At 41.6% G+C, this 22,029-nt stretch overlaps 1 protein-coding gene across 3 annotated transcripts in view; it reads left to right on the forward strand.

The window, feature by feature from the left end:
* The first annotated feature begins 10,418 nt into the window (after positions 1 to 10,418).
* Positions 10,419 to 22,029, forward strand: part of LOC106564264 (DENN domain-containing protein 1B) — a 33,142-nt gene continuing 21,531 nt past the window's right edge. For 2 of the 3 annotated variants that reach the window (XM_045690776.1, XM_045690777.1), the window contains exons 1-4: positions 10,420 to 10,802; positions 18,837 to 18,901; positions 20,977 to 21,020; positions 21,330 to 21,379. In XM_045690776.1, the coding sequence (XP_045546732.1) occupies positions 10,786 to 10,802; positions 18,837 to 18,901; positions 20,977 to 21,020; positions 21,330 to 21,379 (176 nt within the window). In that variant the 5' untranslated portion in view covers positions 10,420 to 10,785. Of the gene's footprint in view, positions 10,803 to 18,836; positions 18,902 to 20,976; positions 21,021 to 21,329; positions 21,380 to 22,029 lie in introns of all 3 variants that reach the window. The other variant, XM_045690778.1, reaches the window with a different exon arrangement.

A 22,029-nucleotide genomic window follows, 5' to 3' on the forward strand; every position in this document is an offset into this window, starting at 1 on the left:
AATACCACATTACTGGGTTATAGATGGACCTGTATAAACTACCTACCACATTACTGGTTATAGATGGACCTGTATAAACTACCTTATACCACATTACTGGGTTATAGATGGACCTGTATAAACTACCTAACATTACTGGGTTATAGATGGACCTGTATAAACTACCTTATACCACCTTACTGGTTATAGATGGACCTGTATAAACTACCTTATACCACATTACTGGTTATAGATGGACCTGTATAAACTACCTTATACCACATTACTGGGTTATAGATGGACCTGTATAAACTACCTTATACCACATTACTGGGTTATAGATGGACCTGTATAAACTACCTTATACCACATTACTGTGTTATAGATGTACCTGTATAAACTACCACATTACTGGGTTATAGATGGACCTGTATAAACTACCTTATACCACATTACTGGGTTATAGATGGACCTGTATAAACTACCTTATACCACATTACTGGGTTATAGATGGACCTGTATAAACTACCTTATACCACATTACTGGGTTATAGATGGACCTGTATAAACTACCTTATACCACATTACTGGGTTATAGATGGACCTGTATAAACTACCTAATACCACATTACTGGGTTATAGATGTACCTATATAAACTACCTAATACCACATTACTGGGTTATAGATGGACCTGTATAAACTACCTTATACCACATTACTGGGTTATAGATGGACCTGTATAAACTACCATCACATTACTGGTTATAGATGGACCTGTATAAACTACCTTATACCACATTACTGGGTTATAGATGGACCTGTATAAACTACCTATAACATTACTGGGTTATAGATGGACCTGTATAAACTACCTAACCACATTACTGGGTTATAGATGGACCTGTATAAACTACCTAATACCACATTACTGTGTTATAGATGGACCTGTATAAACTACCACATTACTGGGTTATAGATGGACCTGTATAAACTACCTAATACCACATTACTGGGTTATAGATGGACCTGTATAAACTACCTTATACCACATTACTGGGTTATAGATGGACCTGTATAAACTACCTTTACCACATTACTGGGTTATAGATGGACCTGTATAAACTACCTTATACCACATTACTGGGTTATAGATGGACCTGTATAAACTACCTACCATTACTGGGTTATAGATGGACCTATATAAACTACCTTATACCACATTACTGGGTTATAGATGGACCTGTATAAACTACCTTATACCACATTACTGGGTTATAGATGGACCTGTATAAACTACCACATTACTGGTTATAGATGGACCTGTATAAACTACCTTATACCACATTACTGGGTTATAGATGGACCTGTATAAACTACCTAATACCACATTACTGGTTATAGATGGACCTGTATAAACTACCACATTACTGGGTTATAGATGGACCTGTATAAACTACCTTATACCACATTACTGGGTTATAGATGGACCTGTATAAACTACCTTATACCACATTACTGGGTTATAGATGGACCTGTATAAACTACCACATTACTGGGTTATAGATGGACCTGTATAAACTACCTTATACCACATTACTGGGTTATAGATGGACCTATATAAACTACCTAATACCACATTACTGGTTATAAATGGACCTTTATAAACTACCTTATACCACATTACTGGGTTATAGATGGACCTGTATAAACTACCTTATACCACATAACTGGGTTATAGATGTACCTGTATAAACTACCACATTACTGGTTATAGATGTACCTGTATAAACTACCTTATACCACATTACTGTGTTATAGATGTACCTGTATAAACTACCTTATACCACATTACTGGGTTATAGATGGACCTGTATAAACTACCTTATACCACATTACTGGGTTATAGATGGACCTATATAAATTACCTAATACCACATTACCGGTTATAGATGTACCTGTATAAACTACCACATTACTGGTTATAGATGGACCTGTATAAACTACCTAATACCACATTACTGGGTTATAGATGGACCTGTATAAACTACCTAATACCACATTACTGGGTTATAGATGGACCTGTATAAACTACCTTATACCACATTACTGGGTTATAGATGGACCTGTATAAACTACCTTATACCACATTACTGGTTATAGATGGACCTGTATAAACTACCTAATACCACATTACTGGGTTATAGATGTACCTGTATAAACTACCTAATACCACATTACTGGGTTATAGATGGACCTGTATAAACTACCTTCACATTACTGGGTTATAGATGGACCTGTATAAACTACCTAATACCACATTACTGGGTTATAGATGGACCTGTATAAACTACCTAATACCACATTACTGGGTTATAGATGGACCTGTATAAACTACCTTCCACATTACTGGGTTATAGATGGACCTGTATAAACTACCTTATACCACATTACTGGGTTATAGATGGACCTGTATAAACTACCCACATTACTGGGTTATAGATGGACCTGTATAAACTACCACCACATTACTGGGTTATAGATGGACCTATATAAACTACCTTATACCACATTACTGGGTTATAGATGGACCTGTATAAACTACCTTATACCACATTACTGGGTTATAGATGTACCTGTATAAACTACCACATTACTGGGTTATAGATGGACCTGTATAAACTACCTTATACCACATTACTGGGTTATAGATGGACCTGTATAAACTACCTTATACCACATTACTGGGTTATAGATGGACCTGTATAAACTACCTAACATTACTGGGTTATAGATGGACCTGTATAAACTACCTTATACCACATTACTGGGTTATAGATGGACCTGTATAAACTACCTAATACCACATTACTGGTTATAGATGGACCTGTATAAACTACCACATTACTGGGTTATAGATGGACCTGTATAAACTACCTTATACCACATTACTGGGTTATAGATGGACCTGTATAAACTACCTTATACACATTACTGGGTTATAGATGGACCTGTATAAACTACCACATTACTGGGTTATAGATGGACCTGTATAAACTACCTTATACCACATTACTGGGTTATAGATGGACCTGTATAAACTACCTTATACCACATTACTGGGTTGTAGATGGACCTGTATAAACTACCTTTCCACATTACTGGGTTATAGATGGACCTGTATAAACTACCTTATACCACATTACTGGGTTATAGATGGACCTGTATAAACTACCACATTACTGGTTATAGATGGACCTGTATAAACTACCACATTACTGGGTTATAGATGGACCTGTATAAACTACCTAATACCACATTACTGGGTTATAGATGTACCTGTATAAACTACCTTATACCACATTACTGGGTTATAGATGGACCTATATAAACTACCTAATACCACATTACTGGTTATAGATGGACCTGTATAAACTACCTTATACCACATTACTGGTTATAGATGGACCTATATAAACTACCTTATACCACATTACTGGTTATAGATGGACCTGTATAAACTACCTTATACCACATTACTGGTTATAGATGGACCTGTATAAACTACCTTATACCACATTACTGGTTATAGATGTACCTGTATAAACTACCACATTACTGGGTTATAGATGGACCTATATAAACTACCTTATACCACATTACTGGGTTATAGATGGACCTGTATAAACTACCTAATACCACATTACTGGGTTATAGATGGACCTGTATAAACTACCACATTACTGGTTATAGATGGACCTGTATAAACTACCTAATACCACATTACTGGGTTGTAGATGGACCTATATAAACTACCTAATACCACATTACTGGGTTATAGATGGACCTGTATAAACTACCACATTACTGGGTTATAGATGGACCTATATAAACTACCTTATACCACATTACTGGGTTATAGATGGACCTGTATAAACTACCTATACCACATTACTGGGTTATAGATGGACCTGTATAAACTACCACATTACTGGTTATAGATGGACCTGTATAAACTACCTAATACCACATTACTGGGTTGTAGATGGACCTATATAAACTACAAAATACTACATTACTGGTTATAGATGTACCTGTATAAAGTACCACATTACTGGATTATAGATGGACCTATATAAACTACCTTATACCACATTACTTGGTTATAGATGGACCTGTATAAACTACCTTATACCACATTACTGGGTTATAGATGGACCTTTATAAACTACCACATTACTGGTTATAGATGGACCTGTTTAAACTACCTTATACCACATTACTGGGTTATAGATGGACCTGTATAAACTACCACATTACTGGTTATAGATGGACCTGTATAAACTACCACATTACTGGGTTATAGATGGACCTGTATAAACTACCTAATACCACATTACTGGGTTATAGATGTACCTGTATAAACTACCTTATACCACATTACTGGGTTATAGATGGACCTATATAAACTACCTAATACCACATTACTGGTTATAGATGGACCTGTATAAACTACCTTATACCACATTACTGGTTATAGATGGACCTATATAAACTACCTTATACCACATTACTGGTTATAGATGGACCTGTATAAACTACCTTATACCACATTACTGGTTATAGATGGACCTGTATAAACTACCTTATACCACATTACTGGTTATAGATGTACCTGTATAAACTACCACATTACTGGGTTATAGATGGACCTATATAAACTACCTTATACCACATTACTGGGTTATAGATGGACCTGTATAAACTACCTAATACCACATTACTGGGTTGTAGATGGACCTATATAAACTACCTAATACCACATTACTGGGTTATAGATGGACCTATATAAACTACCTTATACCACATTACTGGGTTATAGATGGACCTGTATAAACTACCACATTACTGTGTTATAGATGGACCTATATAAACCACCTTATACCACATTACTGGGTTATAGATGGACCTGTATAAACTACCTTATACCACATTACTGGGTTATAGATGTACCTGTATAAACTACCTTATACCACATTACTGGGTTATAGATGGACCTGTATAAACTACCACATTACTGTGTTATAGATGTACCTGTATAAACCACCTTATACCACATTACTGGGTTATAGATGGACCTGTATAAACTACCTTATACCACATTACTGGGTTATAGATGTACCTGTATAAACTACCTTATACCACATTACTGGTTATAGATGGACCTGTATAAACTACCTAATACCACATTACTGGGTTGTAGATGGACCTATATAAACTACCTAATACTACATTACTGGTTATAGATGTACCTGTATAAACTACCACATTACTGGGTTATAGATGGACCTATATAAACTACCTTATACCACATTACTGGGTTATAGATGGACCTGTATAAACTACCTTATACCACATTACTGGGTTATAGATGGACCTGTATAAACTACCACATTACTGGTTATAGATGGACCTGTTTAAACTACCTTATACCACATTACTGGGTTATAGATGGACCTGTATAAACTACCACATTACTGGTTATAGATGGACCTGTATAAACTACCACATTACTGGGTTATAGATGGACCTGTATAAACTACCTAATACCACATTACTGGGTTATAGATGTACCTGTATAAACTACCTTATACCACATTACTGGGTTATAGATGGACCTATATAAACTACCTAATACCACATTACTGGTTATAGATGGACCTGTATAAACTACCTTATACCACATTACTGATTATAGATGGACCTATATAAACTACCTTATACCACATTACTGGTTATAGATGGACCTGTATAAACTACCTTATACCACATTACTGGTTATAGATGGACCTGTATAAACTACCTTATACCACATTACTGGTTATAGATGTACCTGTATAAACTACCTTATACCACATTACTGGGTTATAGATGGACCTATATAAACTACCTTATACCACATTACTGGTTATAGATGTACCTGTATAAACTACCACATTACTGGGTTATAGATGGACCTATATAAACTACCTTATACCACATTACTGGGTTATAGATGGACCTGTATAAACTACCTAATACCACATTACTGGGTTGTAGATGGACCTATATAAACTACCTAATACCACATTACTGGGTTATAGATGGACCTATATAAACTACCTTATACCACATTACTGGGTTATAGATGGACCTGTATAAACTACCACATTACTGGGTTATAGATGGACCTATATAAACCACCTTATACCACATTACTGGGTTATAGATGGACCTGTATAAACTACCTTATACCACATTACTGGGTTATAGATGTACCTGTATAAACTACCTTATACCACATTACTGGGTTATAGATGGACCTATATAAACTACCTTATACCACATTACTGGGTTATAGATGGACCTGTATAAACTACCACATTACTGGGTTATAGATGGACCTATATAAACCACCTTATACCACATTACTGGGTTATAGATGGACCTGTATAAACTACCTTATACCACATTACTGGGTTATAGATGGACCTGTATAAACTACCTAATACCACATTACTGGGTTATAGATGGACCTGTATAAACTACCTTATACCACATTACTGGGTTATAGATGGACCTGTATAAACTACCACATTACTGGTTATAGATGGACCTGTATAAACTACCACATTACTTGGTTATAGATGGACCTGTATAAACTACCTATTACCACATTACTGGTTATAGATGGACCTGTATAAACTACCTAATACCACATTACTTGGTATAGATGGACCTGTATAAACTACCACATTACTGTGTTATAGATGGACCTGTATAAACTCAATCTAATATCACATTACTGCTAAACCATGGTCCTGTGTAAACTCTAACACAGATCTCTGCTGCCACTCCATGGCCATTATTACATCTAACAGTATACGTTGCTACCATCAATTTTCCGTAATTTAGCAGACACTCATCCAGAGCACCTTTGACTAGTGAGTGCATACATTTTCTCACTAGTCCTACATGGGAATCGAACCCACAACCCTAGCATTCCACACAACATGCTCTACCCACTAAGCCACATGGGACAATAAAGAACACAATATAAATCCTATTGACACAATGGACTGGACCATCTACTTCTAACACAACACAGGCCAAGACAGTATGTAGAAAATAAACTACCAGCAAATAATATATTTATTTAATTTAACAGTCTTCCTCTCTTATTCCACTTTTTCTCAGTGACACTCCTCTCTCATCCATCCTCTCTCTCCTTCCCTCCTCTCGCTCCATTCCTCCTCTCTCTCCTTCCCTCCTCTCTCTCCTTCCCTCCTCTCGCTCCATCCCTCCTCTCTCTCCATCCCTCCTCTTCTTCATCCCTCCTTATCTCCTTCCCTCCTCTTTGCCTTCCCTCCTCTCTCTCCTTCCATGCTCTCTCTGCATCCACCTCTCTCCTTCCCCCATCTTCTCCATCCCACTCTCTCTCTCCTCCCCTCCTTTCCTCTATCCTCCTCTCTCTCCTTCCCTCCTCTATCTCCTTCCCTTCCCTCCTCTTCTCCATCCCGTCTCTCTCTCCTTCCCTCCTCTTCTCCTTTCCTTCTCTCTCCTTCCCTCTTCTTCTCCTTTCCTCCTCTCTCTCCTTCCCTCCTCTTCTCCTTCCCTCCTCTCTCCTTCCCTCCTCTCTCTCCATTCACCTCTCTCCTTCCCCCCTCTTCTCCATCCCACTCTCTCTCCTCCCCTCCTTTTCTCCATTCTCTTCTCTCTCCTTCTAACCATCCTCTTCCCCTCTTTCTCATTACCTCTCCTCCTCCATCACTTCCCTTTCTCTCTACCTCTCTATCTCTCCATATAGGACCATGTTATTTATGGTTCATACTCTCATCTCTGTCTCCATATAGGACCAGGTTATATATGGTTTATACTCTCATCTCTGTCTCCATATAGGACCAGGTTATATATGGTTTATACACTCATCTCTGTCTCCATATAGGACCAGGTTATATATGGTTTATACTCTCATCTCTGTCTCCATATAGGACCATGTTATATATGGTTTATACTCTCATCTCTGTCTCCATATAGGACCAGGTTATATATGGTTTATACTCTCATCTCTGTCTCCATATAGGACCAGGTTATATATGGTTTATACACTCATCTCTGTCTCCATAAAGGACCAGGTTATATATGGTTTATACTCTCATCTCTGTCTCCATATGTGACCAGGTTTCTACACAGGTGTGTTTGTGGTCATAGTTCATTAGCTTACTTAATATTTCCCTTCATTTAATTAATCTTGATTAATGAACCACTCCATCTATCCATCCATCCAAGAAGCCATTGCTTTAAGAACAGATTAAAATCATTTGACTCATGTCTAATTGGGAATTGATTGAATAAAGTTGTTGGTCAAAAAAGATATGCTGTTGGTATTTTCCTGTATTTTTTCTCTCTATCTAATGGGTCAGATTCAGTTCCTTCTAATTCAATGCTTTAATTTATCGCTTAGCAACAAATCCTAATTTACACTCTAGTCAATTTTTTTTCACTTAGTCTACCGTTGACGTCAAATCAAAATCAAATCAAATTGTATTTGTCAAACGCCAACGTAAACAACTGGTCTAGACTAACAGTGAAACGCTTACTTACAGGTCCCTTCCCAACGACGCAGAGAGAAAGATAATAGAGAAATAATAGAAAAGTAAAACACGTAATACTACAAGTAATAATAGATACATAATGAGTAATGATACATGTCTATACATGTCTAAGGCTGGGATTCAATCTGAAGGCAGGTTAAAGGCTTTTAAAAGGCGATTTCCGTTTTCGCCGACATTTGCAGTGGTTACTGTGAAAGGGAACATTGTCTTTAAAAGCACCAATAGCCTACCTACAACCAGCGAACGGTTTGAATCCGGGCATAAGTGAAAATCTGACTTTTGGAAGTCTGGTTTTATAGTCCAATCCACCTGTCTCAGTCAGTTACACTTAACAACCACACGGTGGCAGTACCACACATGCTATTGTGTCTCGTGTAAGTCGGACACTGATGTGGCTCAGTGCAACAGTGTTGCCATTGTTTATAATAATTGTCCTTTATAATGTCGACTCATATCACATACTCACAAACTAAAAATATACATGTGTATATTATACAATCAATTGGTGAGAGAAAAAGCCTGAAATATCCCATTCATTTGTACATGTCCGCTGTATATGAACTGTAGCAAAGGTGTTCCTGTTTCAGTCGCGTCTCTTTGTCACGTTCGCATGGTTCAGACAAAAACAGACGGATGATTGGTTGACAACAGAGACTCCCACAATGCAGGCGATGCCTGCAGGATAAAGTTGGTGAAGAGCGGTTTGAAAAACCACTGGACTACCGTACCTCTAACAAGAAGCTTTATCGTGGATTCTGACCCCTTTAGCCTGGATTTCGAAGGTAGTTCAGTTATACACACGTTCAGTACACAGCAGGTTGTGTGGCTCATGAAGGAATCAAACTTCCAAACTTGGTGTTGATAGAACCATACAGTATCAGAGAAAGAGGGAGAGGAGAGAGAGAGAGGGAGGGCAGAAGAGGAGAGAGAACGCGAGAGAGAGAGAGAGAGAGAGAGAGAGAGAGAGAGAGAGAGAGAGGAGAGGAGAGAGAGAGAGAGAGAGAGAGAGAGAGAGAGAGAGAGAAAGAGAGAGGGCAGGAGAGGAGAGGGAGAGAGAGAGGGAGGGCAGGAGAGGAGAGAGAGAGAGAGAGAGAGAGAGAGAGAGAGAGAGAAAGAGAGAGGGCAGGAGAGGAGAGAGAGAGAGAGAGAGAGAGGGAGGGAGGGCAGGAGAGGAGAGAGAGAGAGAGAGAGAGAGAGAGAAAGAGAGAGGGCAGGAGAGGAGAGAGAGAGAGAGGGAGGGCAGGAGAGGAGAGATAGAGGGCAGGAGAGATGAAGAGAGGAAAAGAGACAGGGGAGGATGGAGATGAAGGAGATGAGAGTGAGGGCAGAAGAGGTGAGAGAGAGGGCAGAAAAGGAGTGAGAGAGAAGGAGAATCAGAGAGAGAGAGGGAGAGAGTCCATGCAGTACTAAAATCAACAGAATGATCATAACATGGTTGTGAAGGGACTGCTGACTGTGTCCCAAATGACTCCCTATTCCCATATGGGCCCTCTGGTCAAAAGTAGTGCACTACATAGGGTGCAATTTGGGACGGGCATAATATCACCATTGACATTGAGTGGAACGATGAGTTTAGTCAGATCTTGTTAAAATGTACGGGGGAGGGGTGATGATGACACCAAACAGGAAGTACAGGCTAGACTCCTGACCATTACTACTTCCTCTAAACGTGACTACAGTGTGAAGTCAATGGTGAGAGATGGGGTGGCAGAGGGAGTGAGAGAATGGGAGGAGAGAGAGAGGGAGAGGGAGGGAGAGAGAGATGGAGAGAGAGAGAGAGAGAGAGAGAGAGAGAGAGAGACGACAGAAACAAAGTGACAGTGGTGAGTTGGTAGAGAACTGAAAAGGAGAGGGAGAAAGAGGGAGAGGGAGGAAGAGAGAGAGAGAGAGAGCAATGTAATCGGCCACAGACCACACGCACGCACACACAAACACAGACGCACACAGATATCAGGAAGTAATTTGTTCAGTGCTGACTGTGCAGGCTGCTGTCTTGTATGTAAGCAGAAGAGTGTGTACCGTACGTCAGCGTGTGCACGTCAGTGTGTGTGTCTGCCGACAACAGGTTGCAAGTATGACCCTCTCACTCCAGACCTAAGGATCTCTGACCCCACTGGACAGACACATGGACACACAGCTACACAGACCAACACCATGGGCTCAAGATTAAAGTAAGTCTAACGGCTCTCTATTTTCTCTCAATCTTTCTAGTCTCTCCTCTCTCCTCTCTGTTATTGCGGCTTCTATCACTTCCTCTCTCTCGGCTGCACAGGAAGCAGGTTTGCACAGTTGCCCGCGGTAACACTGTTGCCATCGGCAATGTGATGACACTAGTAGCCGTATTCAAGGAAGAATCAAGGCCTCACTTGTATTCTTCCACTACTTATTCTCTGTTCACCTGAATACATTCTCCTTCCGCAGTTTGTTATGAATACTCAAACACTGAATACCACTATCTTTAAAGTTGATCATTTATTTCTACTTTTAAAGTTGATACTTTTCATTCTCAGTGATCTGGTAGTAGAGACAGGATAGAGGCCTCTACATGAGACAACCAAACATACTGTCTGTCCACAGCCCTGGTCCTTCCTCCTATGTTCCTTGTTAATATTACTGGTGAGGTGTGATGTTCTTGTTGTGGTTTTACATTTCAGCAGGCACTCTTATCCAGAACGACTTCCAGGAGCAATTAGGGTAAAGTGACTTGCTCAAGGGCACGTCGTCAGATCTTTAACCTTGTCAGCTAGGGGATTCAAACCAGTGACCTTTCGGTTACGGGCCCAACGTTCTTAACCACCAGGCTACCTACCACCTAGATGGGTTCTGCTCTTGTTCCGAACGTGTTGTGTTCTGCTCTTGTTCCTACTGTAATGTGTTCTGCTCTTGTTCCTACTGTAATGTGTTCTGATCTTGTTCCTACTGTAATGTGTTCTGCTCTTGTTCCTACTGTAATGTGTTCTGCTCTTGTTCCTACTGTAATGTGTTCTGATCTTGTTCCTACTGTAATGTGTTCTGATCTTGTTCCTACTGTAATGTGTTTTGATCTTGATCCTACTGTAATGTGTTTTGATCTTGTTCCTACTGTAATGTGTTTTGATCTTGTTCCTACTGTAATGTGTTTTGATCTTGATCCTACTGTAATGTGTTTTGATCTTGTTCCTACTGTAATGTGTGGTGCTCTTCTTCATACTGTAATGTGTGGTGCTCTTCGTCCTACTGTGATGTGTTCTAATCTTCATACTGTAATGTGTTCTGCTCTTGTTCCTACTGTAATGTGTGGTGCTCTTGTTCCTACTGTGATGTGTTCTAATCTTCATACTGTAATGTGTTGAGCTCTTGTTCATACTGTAATGTGTTCTGATCCTGTTCCTACTGTGATGTGTTCTAATCTTCCTACTGTAATGTGTTCTGCTCTTGTTCCTACTGTAATGTGTTCTGCTCTTGTTCATACTGTAATGTGTTCTGATCTTGTTCCTACTGTGATGTGTTCTAATCTTCCTACTGTAATGTTTTCTGATCTTATTCCTACTGTAATGTGTGGTACTCTTGTTCATACTGTAATGTGTTCTGATCTTGTTCCTACTGTAATGTGTTCTGCTCTTGTTCCTACTGTAATGTGTTCTGATCTTGTTCCTACTGTAATGTGTTCTAATCTTCCTACTGTAATGTGTTCTGATCTTGTTCCTACTGTAATGTGTGGTGCTCTTGTTCATACTGTAATGTGTTCTGATCTTGTTCCTACTGTAATGTGTTCTGCTCTTGTTCCTACTGTAATGTGTGCTGCTCTTGTTCCTACTGTAATGTGTTTTGATCTTGTTCCTACTGTAATGTGTGCTGCTCTTGTTCCTACTGTAATGTGTTCTGCTCTTGTTCCGACTGTGATGTGTTCTGATCTTGTTCCTACTGTGATGTGTTTTGATCTTGATCCTACTGTAATGTGTTTTGATCTTGTTCCTACTGTAATGTGTGGTGCTCTTCTTCATACTGTAATGTGTGGTGCTCTTCGTCCTACTGTGATGTGTTCTAATCTTCATACTGTAATGTGTTCTGCTCTTGTTCCTACTGTAATGTGTGGTGCTCTTGTTCCTACTGTGATGTGTTCTAATCTTCCTACTGTAATGTGTTCTGATCTTGTTCCTACTGTAATGTGTGGTGCTCTTCTTCATACTGTAATGTCTGGTGCTCTTGTTCCTACTGTAATGTGTGGTGCTCTTGTTCCTACTGTAATGTGTTCTGATCTTGTTCCTACTGTAATGTGTGCTGCTCTTGTTCCTACTGTAATGTGTTCTGCTCTTGTTCCTACTGTAATGTGTTCTGATCTTGATCCTACTGTAATGTGTTCTGCTCTTGTTCCTACTGTAATGTGTGGTGCTCTTGTTCCTACTGTAATGTGTTCTGATCTTGTTCCTACTGTAATGTGTTCTGATCTTGTTCCTACTGTAATGTGTTCTGATCTTGTTCCTACTGTAATGTGTTCTGATCTTGTTCCTACTGTAATGTGTGGTGCTCTTGTTCCTACTGTAATGTGTGGTGCTCTTGTTCCTACTGTAATGTGTTCTGATCTTGTTCCTACTGTAATGTGTGCTGCTCTTGTTCCTACTGTAATGTGTTGAGCTCTTGTTCATACTGTAATGTGTTCTGATCTTGTTCCTACTGTGATGTGTTCTAATCTTCCTACTGTAATGTGTTCTGATCTTGTTCCTACTGTAATGTGTGGTGCTCTTGTTCATACTGTAATGTGTTCTGATCTTGTTCCTACTGTAATGTGTTCTGCTCTTGTTCCTACTGTAATGTGTTTTGATCTTGTTCCTACTGTAATGTGTGCTGCTCTTGTTCCTACTGTAATGTGTTCTGCTCTTGTTCCTACTGTAATGTGTGCTGCTCTTGTTCCTACTGTAATGTGTTCTGCTCTTGTTCCTACTGTAATGTGTTCTGATCTTGATCCTACTGTAATGTGTTCTGCTCTTGTTCCTACTGTAATGTGTTCTGATCTTGTTCCTACTGTAATGTGTTGAGCTCTTGTTCATACTGTAATGTGTTCTGATCTTGTTCCTACTGTGATGTGTTCTAATCTTCCTACTGTAATGTGTTCTGATCTTGTTCCTACTGTAATGTGTTCTGCTCTTGTTCCTACTGTAATGTGTTCTGATCTTATTCCTACTGTAATGTGTTGAGCTCTTGTTCATACTGTAATGTGTTCTGATCTTGTTCCTACTGTGATGTGTTCTAATCTTCCTACTGTAATGTGTTCTGATCTTGTTCCTACTGTAATGTGTGGTGCTCTTGTTCATACTGTAATGTGTGGTGCTCTTGTTCCTACTGTAATGTGTGGTGCTCTTGTTCCTACTGTAATGTGTTCTGATCTTGTTCCTACTGTAATGTGTGCTGCTCTTGTTCCTACTGTAATGTGTTCTGCTCTTGTTCCTACTGTAATGTGTTCTGCTCTTGTTCCTACTGTAATGTGTGGTGCTCTTGTTCCTACTGTAATGTGTTCTGATCTTGTTCCTACTGTAATGTGTTTTGCTCTTGTTCCTACTGTAATGTGTTCTGCTCTTGTTCCTAGTGTAATGTGTGCTGCTCTTGTTCCTACTGTAATGTGTTCTGCTCTTGTTCCTACTGTAATGTGTTCTGATCTTGATCCTACTGTAATGTGTTCTGCTCTTGTTCCTACTGTAATGTGTTCTGATCTTGTTCCTACTGTAATGTGTTCTGATCTTGTTCCTACTGTAATGTGTGGTGCTCTTGTTCCTACTGTAATGTGTGGTGCTCTTGTTCCTACTGTAATGTGTTCTGATCTTGTTCCTACTGTAATGTGTGCTGCTCTTCGTCCTACTGTAATGTGTTGAGCTCTTGTTCCTACTGTAATGTGTTCTGCTCTTGTTCCTACTGTAATGTGTTCTGCTCTTGTTCCTACTGTAATGTGTTTTGATCTTGATCCTACTGTAATGTGTTCTGATCTTGTTCCTACTGTGATGTGTTCTAATCTTCCTACTGTAATGTGTTCTGATCTTATTCCTACTGTAATGTGTGGTGCTCTTGTTCATACTGTAATGTGTTCTGATCTTGTTCCTACTGTGATGTGTTCTAATCTTCCTACTGTAATGTGTTCTGATCTTATTCCTACTGTAATGTGTGGTGCTCTTGTTCATACTGTAATGTGTTCTGATCTTGTTCCTACTGTAATGTGTTCTGCTCTTGTTCCTACTGTAATGTGTTCTGATCTTGTTCCTACTGTGATGTGTTCTAATCTTCCTACTGTAATGTGTTCTGATCTTGTTCCTACTGTAATGTGTGGTGCTCTTGTTCATACTGTAATGTGTGGTGCTCTTGTTCCTACTGTAATGTGTGGTGCTCTTGTTCCTACTGTAATGTGTTCTGATCTTGTTCCTACTGTAATGTGTTCTGCTCTTGTTCCTACTGTAATGTGTTCTGCTCTTGTTCCTACTGTAATGTGTGGTGCTCTTGTTCCTACTGTAATGTGTTCTGCTCTTGTTCCTACTGTAATGTGTTCTGATCTTGTTCCTACTGTAATGTGTTCTGCTCTTGTTCCTACTGTAATGTGTTCTGCTCTTGTTCCTACTGTAATGTGTTCTGATCTTGTTCCTACTGTAATGTGTGGTGCTCTTGTTCCTACTGTAATGTGTTCTGATCTTGTTCCTACTGTAATGTGTGCTGCTCTTGTTCCTACTGTAATGTGTTCTGCTCTTGTTCCTACTGTAATGTGTTCTGCTCTTGTTCCTACTGTAATGTGTTCTGATCTTGTTCCTACTGTAATGTGTGGTGCTCTTGTTCCTACTGTAATGTGTTCTGATCTTGTTCCTACTGTAATGTGTGGTGCTCTTGTTCCTACTGTAATGTGTTCTGATCTTGTTCCTACTGTAATGTGTTCTGATCTTGTTCCTACTGTAATGTGTTCTGATCTTGTTCCTACTGTAATGTGTGCTGCTCTTGTTCATACTGTGATGTGTTCTGAGAGGGAGAGGGAGAGAGAGAGAGAGACAGAGAGACAGAGAGAGACCGAGAGAGAGAGACAGAGAGAGAGAGCGAGAGAGAGAGAGACAGAAATTAGAGACACTGTGAAGGAATCCTGGTTCCGTATTCATAAAGTGTCTCAGCATAGGAGGGCTGATCTGGGATCAGGTCCCCCCTCTTATTCATTATGATCTAAAAGGCAAAAACGAATTGTAGAGCAGCACTCTTACTCTGATATACTTCATGAATACAGGCCTTAGAGCTGTGATAGGCTAAGACGATTATGAGGTCATATAAAGTAATATGTCAGTATACTAGAACCATATGGCTGTAAACAGCGTATCCTTTAACACAGTGATTCCCCCAGCCTCTCCTCCAGTATCACAGTGATTCCCCCAACCTCTCCTCCAGTATCACAGTGATTCACCCAACCTCTCCTCTATTATCACAGTGATTTCCCCAGCCTCTCCTCCAGTATCACAGTGATTCCCCCAACCTCTACTCTATTATCACAGTGATTTCCCCAGCCTCTCCTCCAGTATCACAGTGATTCCCCCAACCTCTCCTCCAGTATCACAGTGATTCCCCCAACCTCTCCTCTATTATCACAGTGATTCCCCCAACCTCTCCTCCAGTATCACAGTGATTCCCCCAACCTCTCCTCCTGTATCACAGTGATTCACCCAACCTCTCCTCCAGTATCACAGTGATTCCTCCAACTGCTCCTTCAGTATCACAGTGATTCCCCCAGCCTCTCCTCCGGTATCACAGTGATTCCCCCAACCTCTCCTCCTGTATCACAGTGATTCACCCAACCTCTCCTCCAGTATCACAGTGATTCCTCCAACTGCTCCTTCAGTATCACAGTGATTCCCCCAGCCTCTCCTCCATTATCACAGTGATTCCCCCAGCCTCTCCTCCAGTATCAAAGTGATTCCCCCAACCTCTCCTCCATTATCACAGTGATTCCCCAACCTCTCCTCCATTATCACAGTGATTCCCCAAACCTCTCCTCTATTATCACAGTGATTCCCCCAGCCTCTCCTCCATTATCACAGTGATTCCCCCAACCTCTCCTCCAGTATCACAGTGATTCCCCCAACCTCTCCTCCATTATCACAGTGATTCCCCAACCTCTCCCCTATTATCACAGTGATTCCCCTACCTCTCCTCTAGTATCACAGTGATTCCCCCAACCTCTCCTCTGTTATCACAGTGATTCCCCCAACCTCTCCTCCAGTATCACAGTGATTCCCCCAACCTCTCCTCCATTATCACAGTGATTCCCCAACCTCTCCTCTAGTATCACAGTGATTCCCCCAACCTCTCCTCCATTATCACAGTGATTCCCCCAGCCTCTCCTCCAGTATCACAGTGATTCCCCCAGCCTCTCCTCCGGTATCACAGTGATTCCCCCAACCTCTCCCCTATTATCACAGTGATTCCCCAAACCTCTCCTCCGTTATCACAGTGATTCCCCAACCTCTCCCCTATTATCACAGTGATTCCCCAACCTCTCCTCCAGTATCACAGTGATTCCCCTACCTCTCCTCTATTATCACAGTGATTCCCCCAACCTCTCCTCCAGTATCACAGTGATTCCCCCAGCCTCTCCTCCAGTATCAAAGTGATTCCCCCAACCTCTCCTCCATTATCACAGTGATTCCCCAACCTCTCCTCCATTATCACAGTGATTCCCCCAACCTCTCCTCTGTTATCACAGTGATTCCCCCAACCTCTCCCCCATTATCACAGTGATTCCCCCAACCTCTCCTCTATTATCACAGTGATTCCCCCAACCTCTCCTCCATTATCACAGTGATTCCCCAACCTCTCCTCTGTTATCACAGTGATTCCCCCAACCTCTCCTCCAGTATCACAGTGATTCCTCCAACCGCTCCTTCAGTACCACAGTGATTCCCCAACCTCTCCTCCAGTATCACAGTGATTCCCCCAACCTCTCCCCTATTATCACAGTGATTCCCCTACCTCTCCTCTAGTATCACAGTGATTCCCCCAACCTCTCCTCTGTTATCACAGTGATTCCCCCAACCTCTCCTCTATTATCACAGTGATTCCCCCAACCTCTCCTCCATTATCACAGTGATTCCCCAACCTCTCCTCTAGTATCACAGTGATTCCCCCAACCTCTCCTCCAGTATCACAGTGATTCCCCCAACCTCTCCTCCTGTATCACAGTGATTCCCCAACCTCTCCTCCAGTATCACAGTGATTCCCCCAACCTCTCCCCTATTATCACAGTGATTCCCCAACCTCTCCTCTAGTATCACAGTGATTCCCCCAACCTCTCCTCCAGTATCACAGTGATTCCTCCAACCCCTCCTCCATTATCACAGTGATTCCTCCAACCCCTCCTCCATTATCACAGTGATTCTCCCAACCTCTCCTCCTGTATCACAGTGATTCCCCAACCTCTCCTCCAGTATCACAGTGATTCCCCCAACCTCTCCTCCATTATCACAGTGATTCCCTCTGGCCTCTCCTCCATTATCACAGTGATTCCCCCAGCCTCTCCTCCAGTATCACAGTGATTCCCCCAACCTCTCCTCCAGTATCACAGTGATTCCCCTGGCCTCTACTCCATTATCACAGTGATTCCCCTGGCCTCTCCTCCAGTATCACCGTGATTCCCCCAACCTCTCCTCCAGTATCACAGTGATTCCCCCAACCTCTCCTCCAGTATCACAGTGATTCCCCCAACCTCTCCTCCAGTATCACAGTGATTCCCCCAACCTCTCCTCCAGTATCACAGTGATTCCCCCAGCCTCTCCTCCAGTATCACAGTGATTCCCCCAACCTCTCCTCTATTATCACAGTGATTCCCCCAACCTCTCCTCCAGTATCACAGTGATTCCCCCAGCCTCTCCTCCATTATCACAGTGATTCCCCCAACCTCTCCTCCAGTCGCCCCAGCCAGTCCACTTCCTTGATGTATTCCATAACTAGAACTGATCAAGCCCCTCATTAGTTAAATAGGCTGTGTTAGTTGTGGAGTACTGGAGGAGATGTACTGGAGGAGATGTACTGGAGGAGAGGTACTGGAGGAGAGGTACTGGAGGACAGGTACCGGAGGACAGGTACCGGAGGAGAAGTGCTGGAGGAGAAGTACTGGAGGAGAGGTACAGGAGGAAAGTACTGGAGGAGTGGTTTGGGAAACACTACTCTATCACTACTGTTAATGTCATGGTGTTGTTGTGTGTTTCTGTCTTCAGAGAAAACCCTGACAGGACCTTCTACTGGTTCTTTGAAGCATCTTGTCCAATCGCAAGAGACAAAGGTGAGGTTTTAGACACACACACACACACACACACACACACACACACACACACACACACACACACACACACACACACACACACACACACACACACACACACACACACACACACACACACACACACACACATAGTTGAAGTCGGAAGTTTACATACACCTTAGCCAAATACATTTAAACTACATTTTTTACAATTCCTGACAATTAATCCTGGTAAAAATTCCCTGTTTTAGGTCAGTTAGGATCACCACTTTATTTTAAGAATGTTATTTTAAGAATCCCACAATAAGTTGGGTGAATTTTGGCCCATTCCTCCTGACAGAGCTGGTGTAACTGAGTCAGGTTTGTAGGCCTCCTTGCTCGCACAAGCTTTTTCAGTTCTGCCCACACATTTTCTATAGGACTGAGGTCAGGGCTTTGTGATGGCCACTCCAATACCTTGAATTTGTTGTCCTTAAGCCGTTTTGCCACAACTTTGGAAGTATGCTTGGGGTCATTGTTCATTTGGAAGACCCATTTGCGATCAAGCTTTAACTTCCTGACTGATGTCTTGAGATATTGTTTCAATATATCCACATAATTTTCCTCCCTCATGATGTCATCTATTTTGTGAAGTGCACCAGTCCCTCCTGCAGCAAAGCACCCCCACAACATGATGCTGCCACCCCCGTGCTTCACGGTTGGGATGGTGTTCTTTGGCTTGCAAGCCTCCCCCTTTTTCCTCCAAACATAACGATGGTCATTATGGCCAAACAGTTCTATTTTTGTTTCATCAGACCAGAAGACATTTCTCCAAAAAATACAATCTTCGTCCCCATGTGCAGTTGCAAACCGTACTCTGGCTTTTTTTTATGGCGGTTTTGGAGCAGTGGCTTCTTCCTTGCTGAGCGGGCTTTCAGGTTATGTCAATATAGGACTCGTTTTACTGTGGATATAGAAACTTTTGTGCCTGTTTCCTCCAGCATCTTCACAAGGTCCTTTGCTGTTGTTCTGGGATTGATTTGCACTTTTCGCACCAAAATCTCTAGGAGACAGAATGTGTCTCCTTCCTGAGCGATATGATGGCTGTGTGGTCCCATGGTGTTTATACTTGCGTACTATTGTTTGCACAGATGAACGTGGTACCTTCAGGCGTTTGAAAATTGCTTTGAGTTTGAAGATATGCCTTGAAATACATCCACAGGTACACCTCCAATCAGAAGCTTCTAAAGCCATGACATAATTTTCTGTAATTTTCCAAGCTGTTTAAAGGGACAGTCAACTTAGTGTATGTAAACTTCTGACCCACTGGAATTGTGATACAGTGAATTATAAGTGAAATAATCTGTCTGTAAACAATTGTTGGAAAAATTAGATGTCCTAACCGACTTGCCAAAACTATAGTTTGTTAACAAGAAATTTGTGGAGTGGTTGAAAAACAAGTTTTAATGATTCCAACCTAAGGGTATGTAAACTTCCGACTTCAACTGTACACACACACACACACACTCATTTCTGGTGTAGGTAAGAATCTCACAAACTTCCTGTCATGTGACCCGCCCAGAAAACCACAGCAGCCTGCCTGGTTACCATGGATATGGGCTGAGACCGACATACCCAGCGACAGACAGACAGACAGACAGACAGACAGACAGACAGACAGACAGACAGACAGACAGACAGACAGACAGACAGACAGACAGGAGAAACAGACAGACAGACAGACAGACAGACAGACAGACAGACAGACAGACAGACAGACAGACAGACAGACAGACAGACAGACAGACAGACAGACAGACAGACAGACAGACAGACAGACAGACAGACAGACAGACAGACAGACAGACAGACAGACAGACAGACAGACAGACAGAGAGGACCACCAATAGAACAGGACCTCAGCAGATAGGACATTAGTCAAACTGAAAGTGAGGGGGTGTGGTGGACCGTGTTCTTCAATAAAAACATGACATGAGTTTGGTGTTTGTAGTTGTACGTGTGTGTGTGTGTGTGTGTGTGTGTGTGTGTGTGTGTGTGTGTGTGTGTGTGTGTGTGTGTGTGTGTATTCATCCTGTCTCTCATTTTGTCCTGTGTAGATCCTGATGTGTTGTTTCAGTTTCCTGAAGACTTCAGTGATGAGGTAGAGACACCAGTCTTCCACACACACACACACACACACACACACACACACACACACACACACACACACACACACACACACACACACACACACACACACACACACAAACAAACACACACACACACAGGTACCTGTGCATACAGATGCAGTACAGATTCCTCCGTGTCTAACTTCATATACATTTCAAATATTTTGTAGGTTCATAATGCGTGTTTGTTTGGCTGTGTGTGTGTGTGTGTGTGTGTGTGTGTGTGTGTGTGTGTGTGTGTGTGTGTGTGTGTGTGTGTGTGTGTGTGTGTGTGTGTCCAGGAATCCCGCCAGACCCTACCAAGGTTCTGCTTTCCCTATGACATAGAGAGGTAAATGGTAATATGTTCTTACTGTGGCAAGAGATTATGAACATACAGAGAGATTATGAACATACAGAGAGAGAGAGATTATGAACATACAGAGAGAGAGAGATTATGGAGACATAGAGAGAGAGAGAGAGAGAGAGAGAGAGAGAGAGAGAGAGAGAGAGAGAGATTATGAACACACAGAGAGAGAGAGAGATTATGAACATACAGAGAGAGAGATTATGGAGACAGAGAGCGATTATGGACACAGAGAGAGAGATTATGAACAAACAGAGAGAGAGAGATTATGGAGACATAGAGAGAGAGATTATGGACACATGGAGAGAGAGAGATTATGGACACATGGAGAGAGAGAGATTATGGACACATAGAGAGAGAGAGAGATTATGGACACATGGAGAGAGAGAGATTATGGACACATAGAGAGAGAGAGAGATTATGGACACATAGAGAGAGAGCGATTTTCATCTGTCCTTATTCCCTCCCTCCCTTTCCCCTCCATCCATCCATCCATCCCTCCTCCTCCCCCTCCCTTCTCTCTCTCCCTCCCTCCCTCTGTTCATCCTTTTCTTCCTCACTTCATCCACCCTTCCCTCCTCCTCCTCCCTCCTCCTTCCTCCATCCTCATCCTCCTCCCCCTCCTCCTCCTACCT

This window comes from Salmo salar, chromosome ssa12, assembly GCF_905237065.1.
Source record: "Salmo salar chromosome ssa12, Ssal_v3.1, whole genome shotgun sequence".
Taxonomy (NCBI): Eukaryota; Metazoa; Chordata; class Actinopteri; order Salmoniformes; family Salmonidae; genus Salmo; species Salmo salar.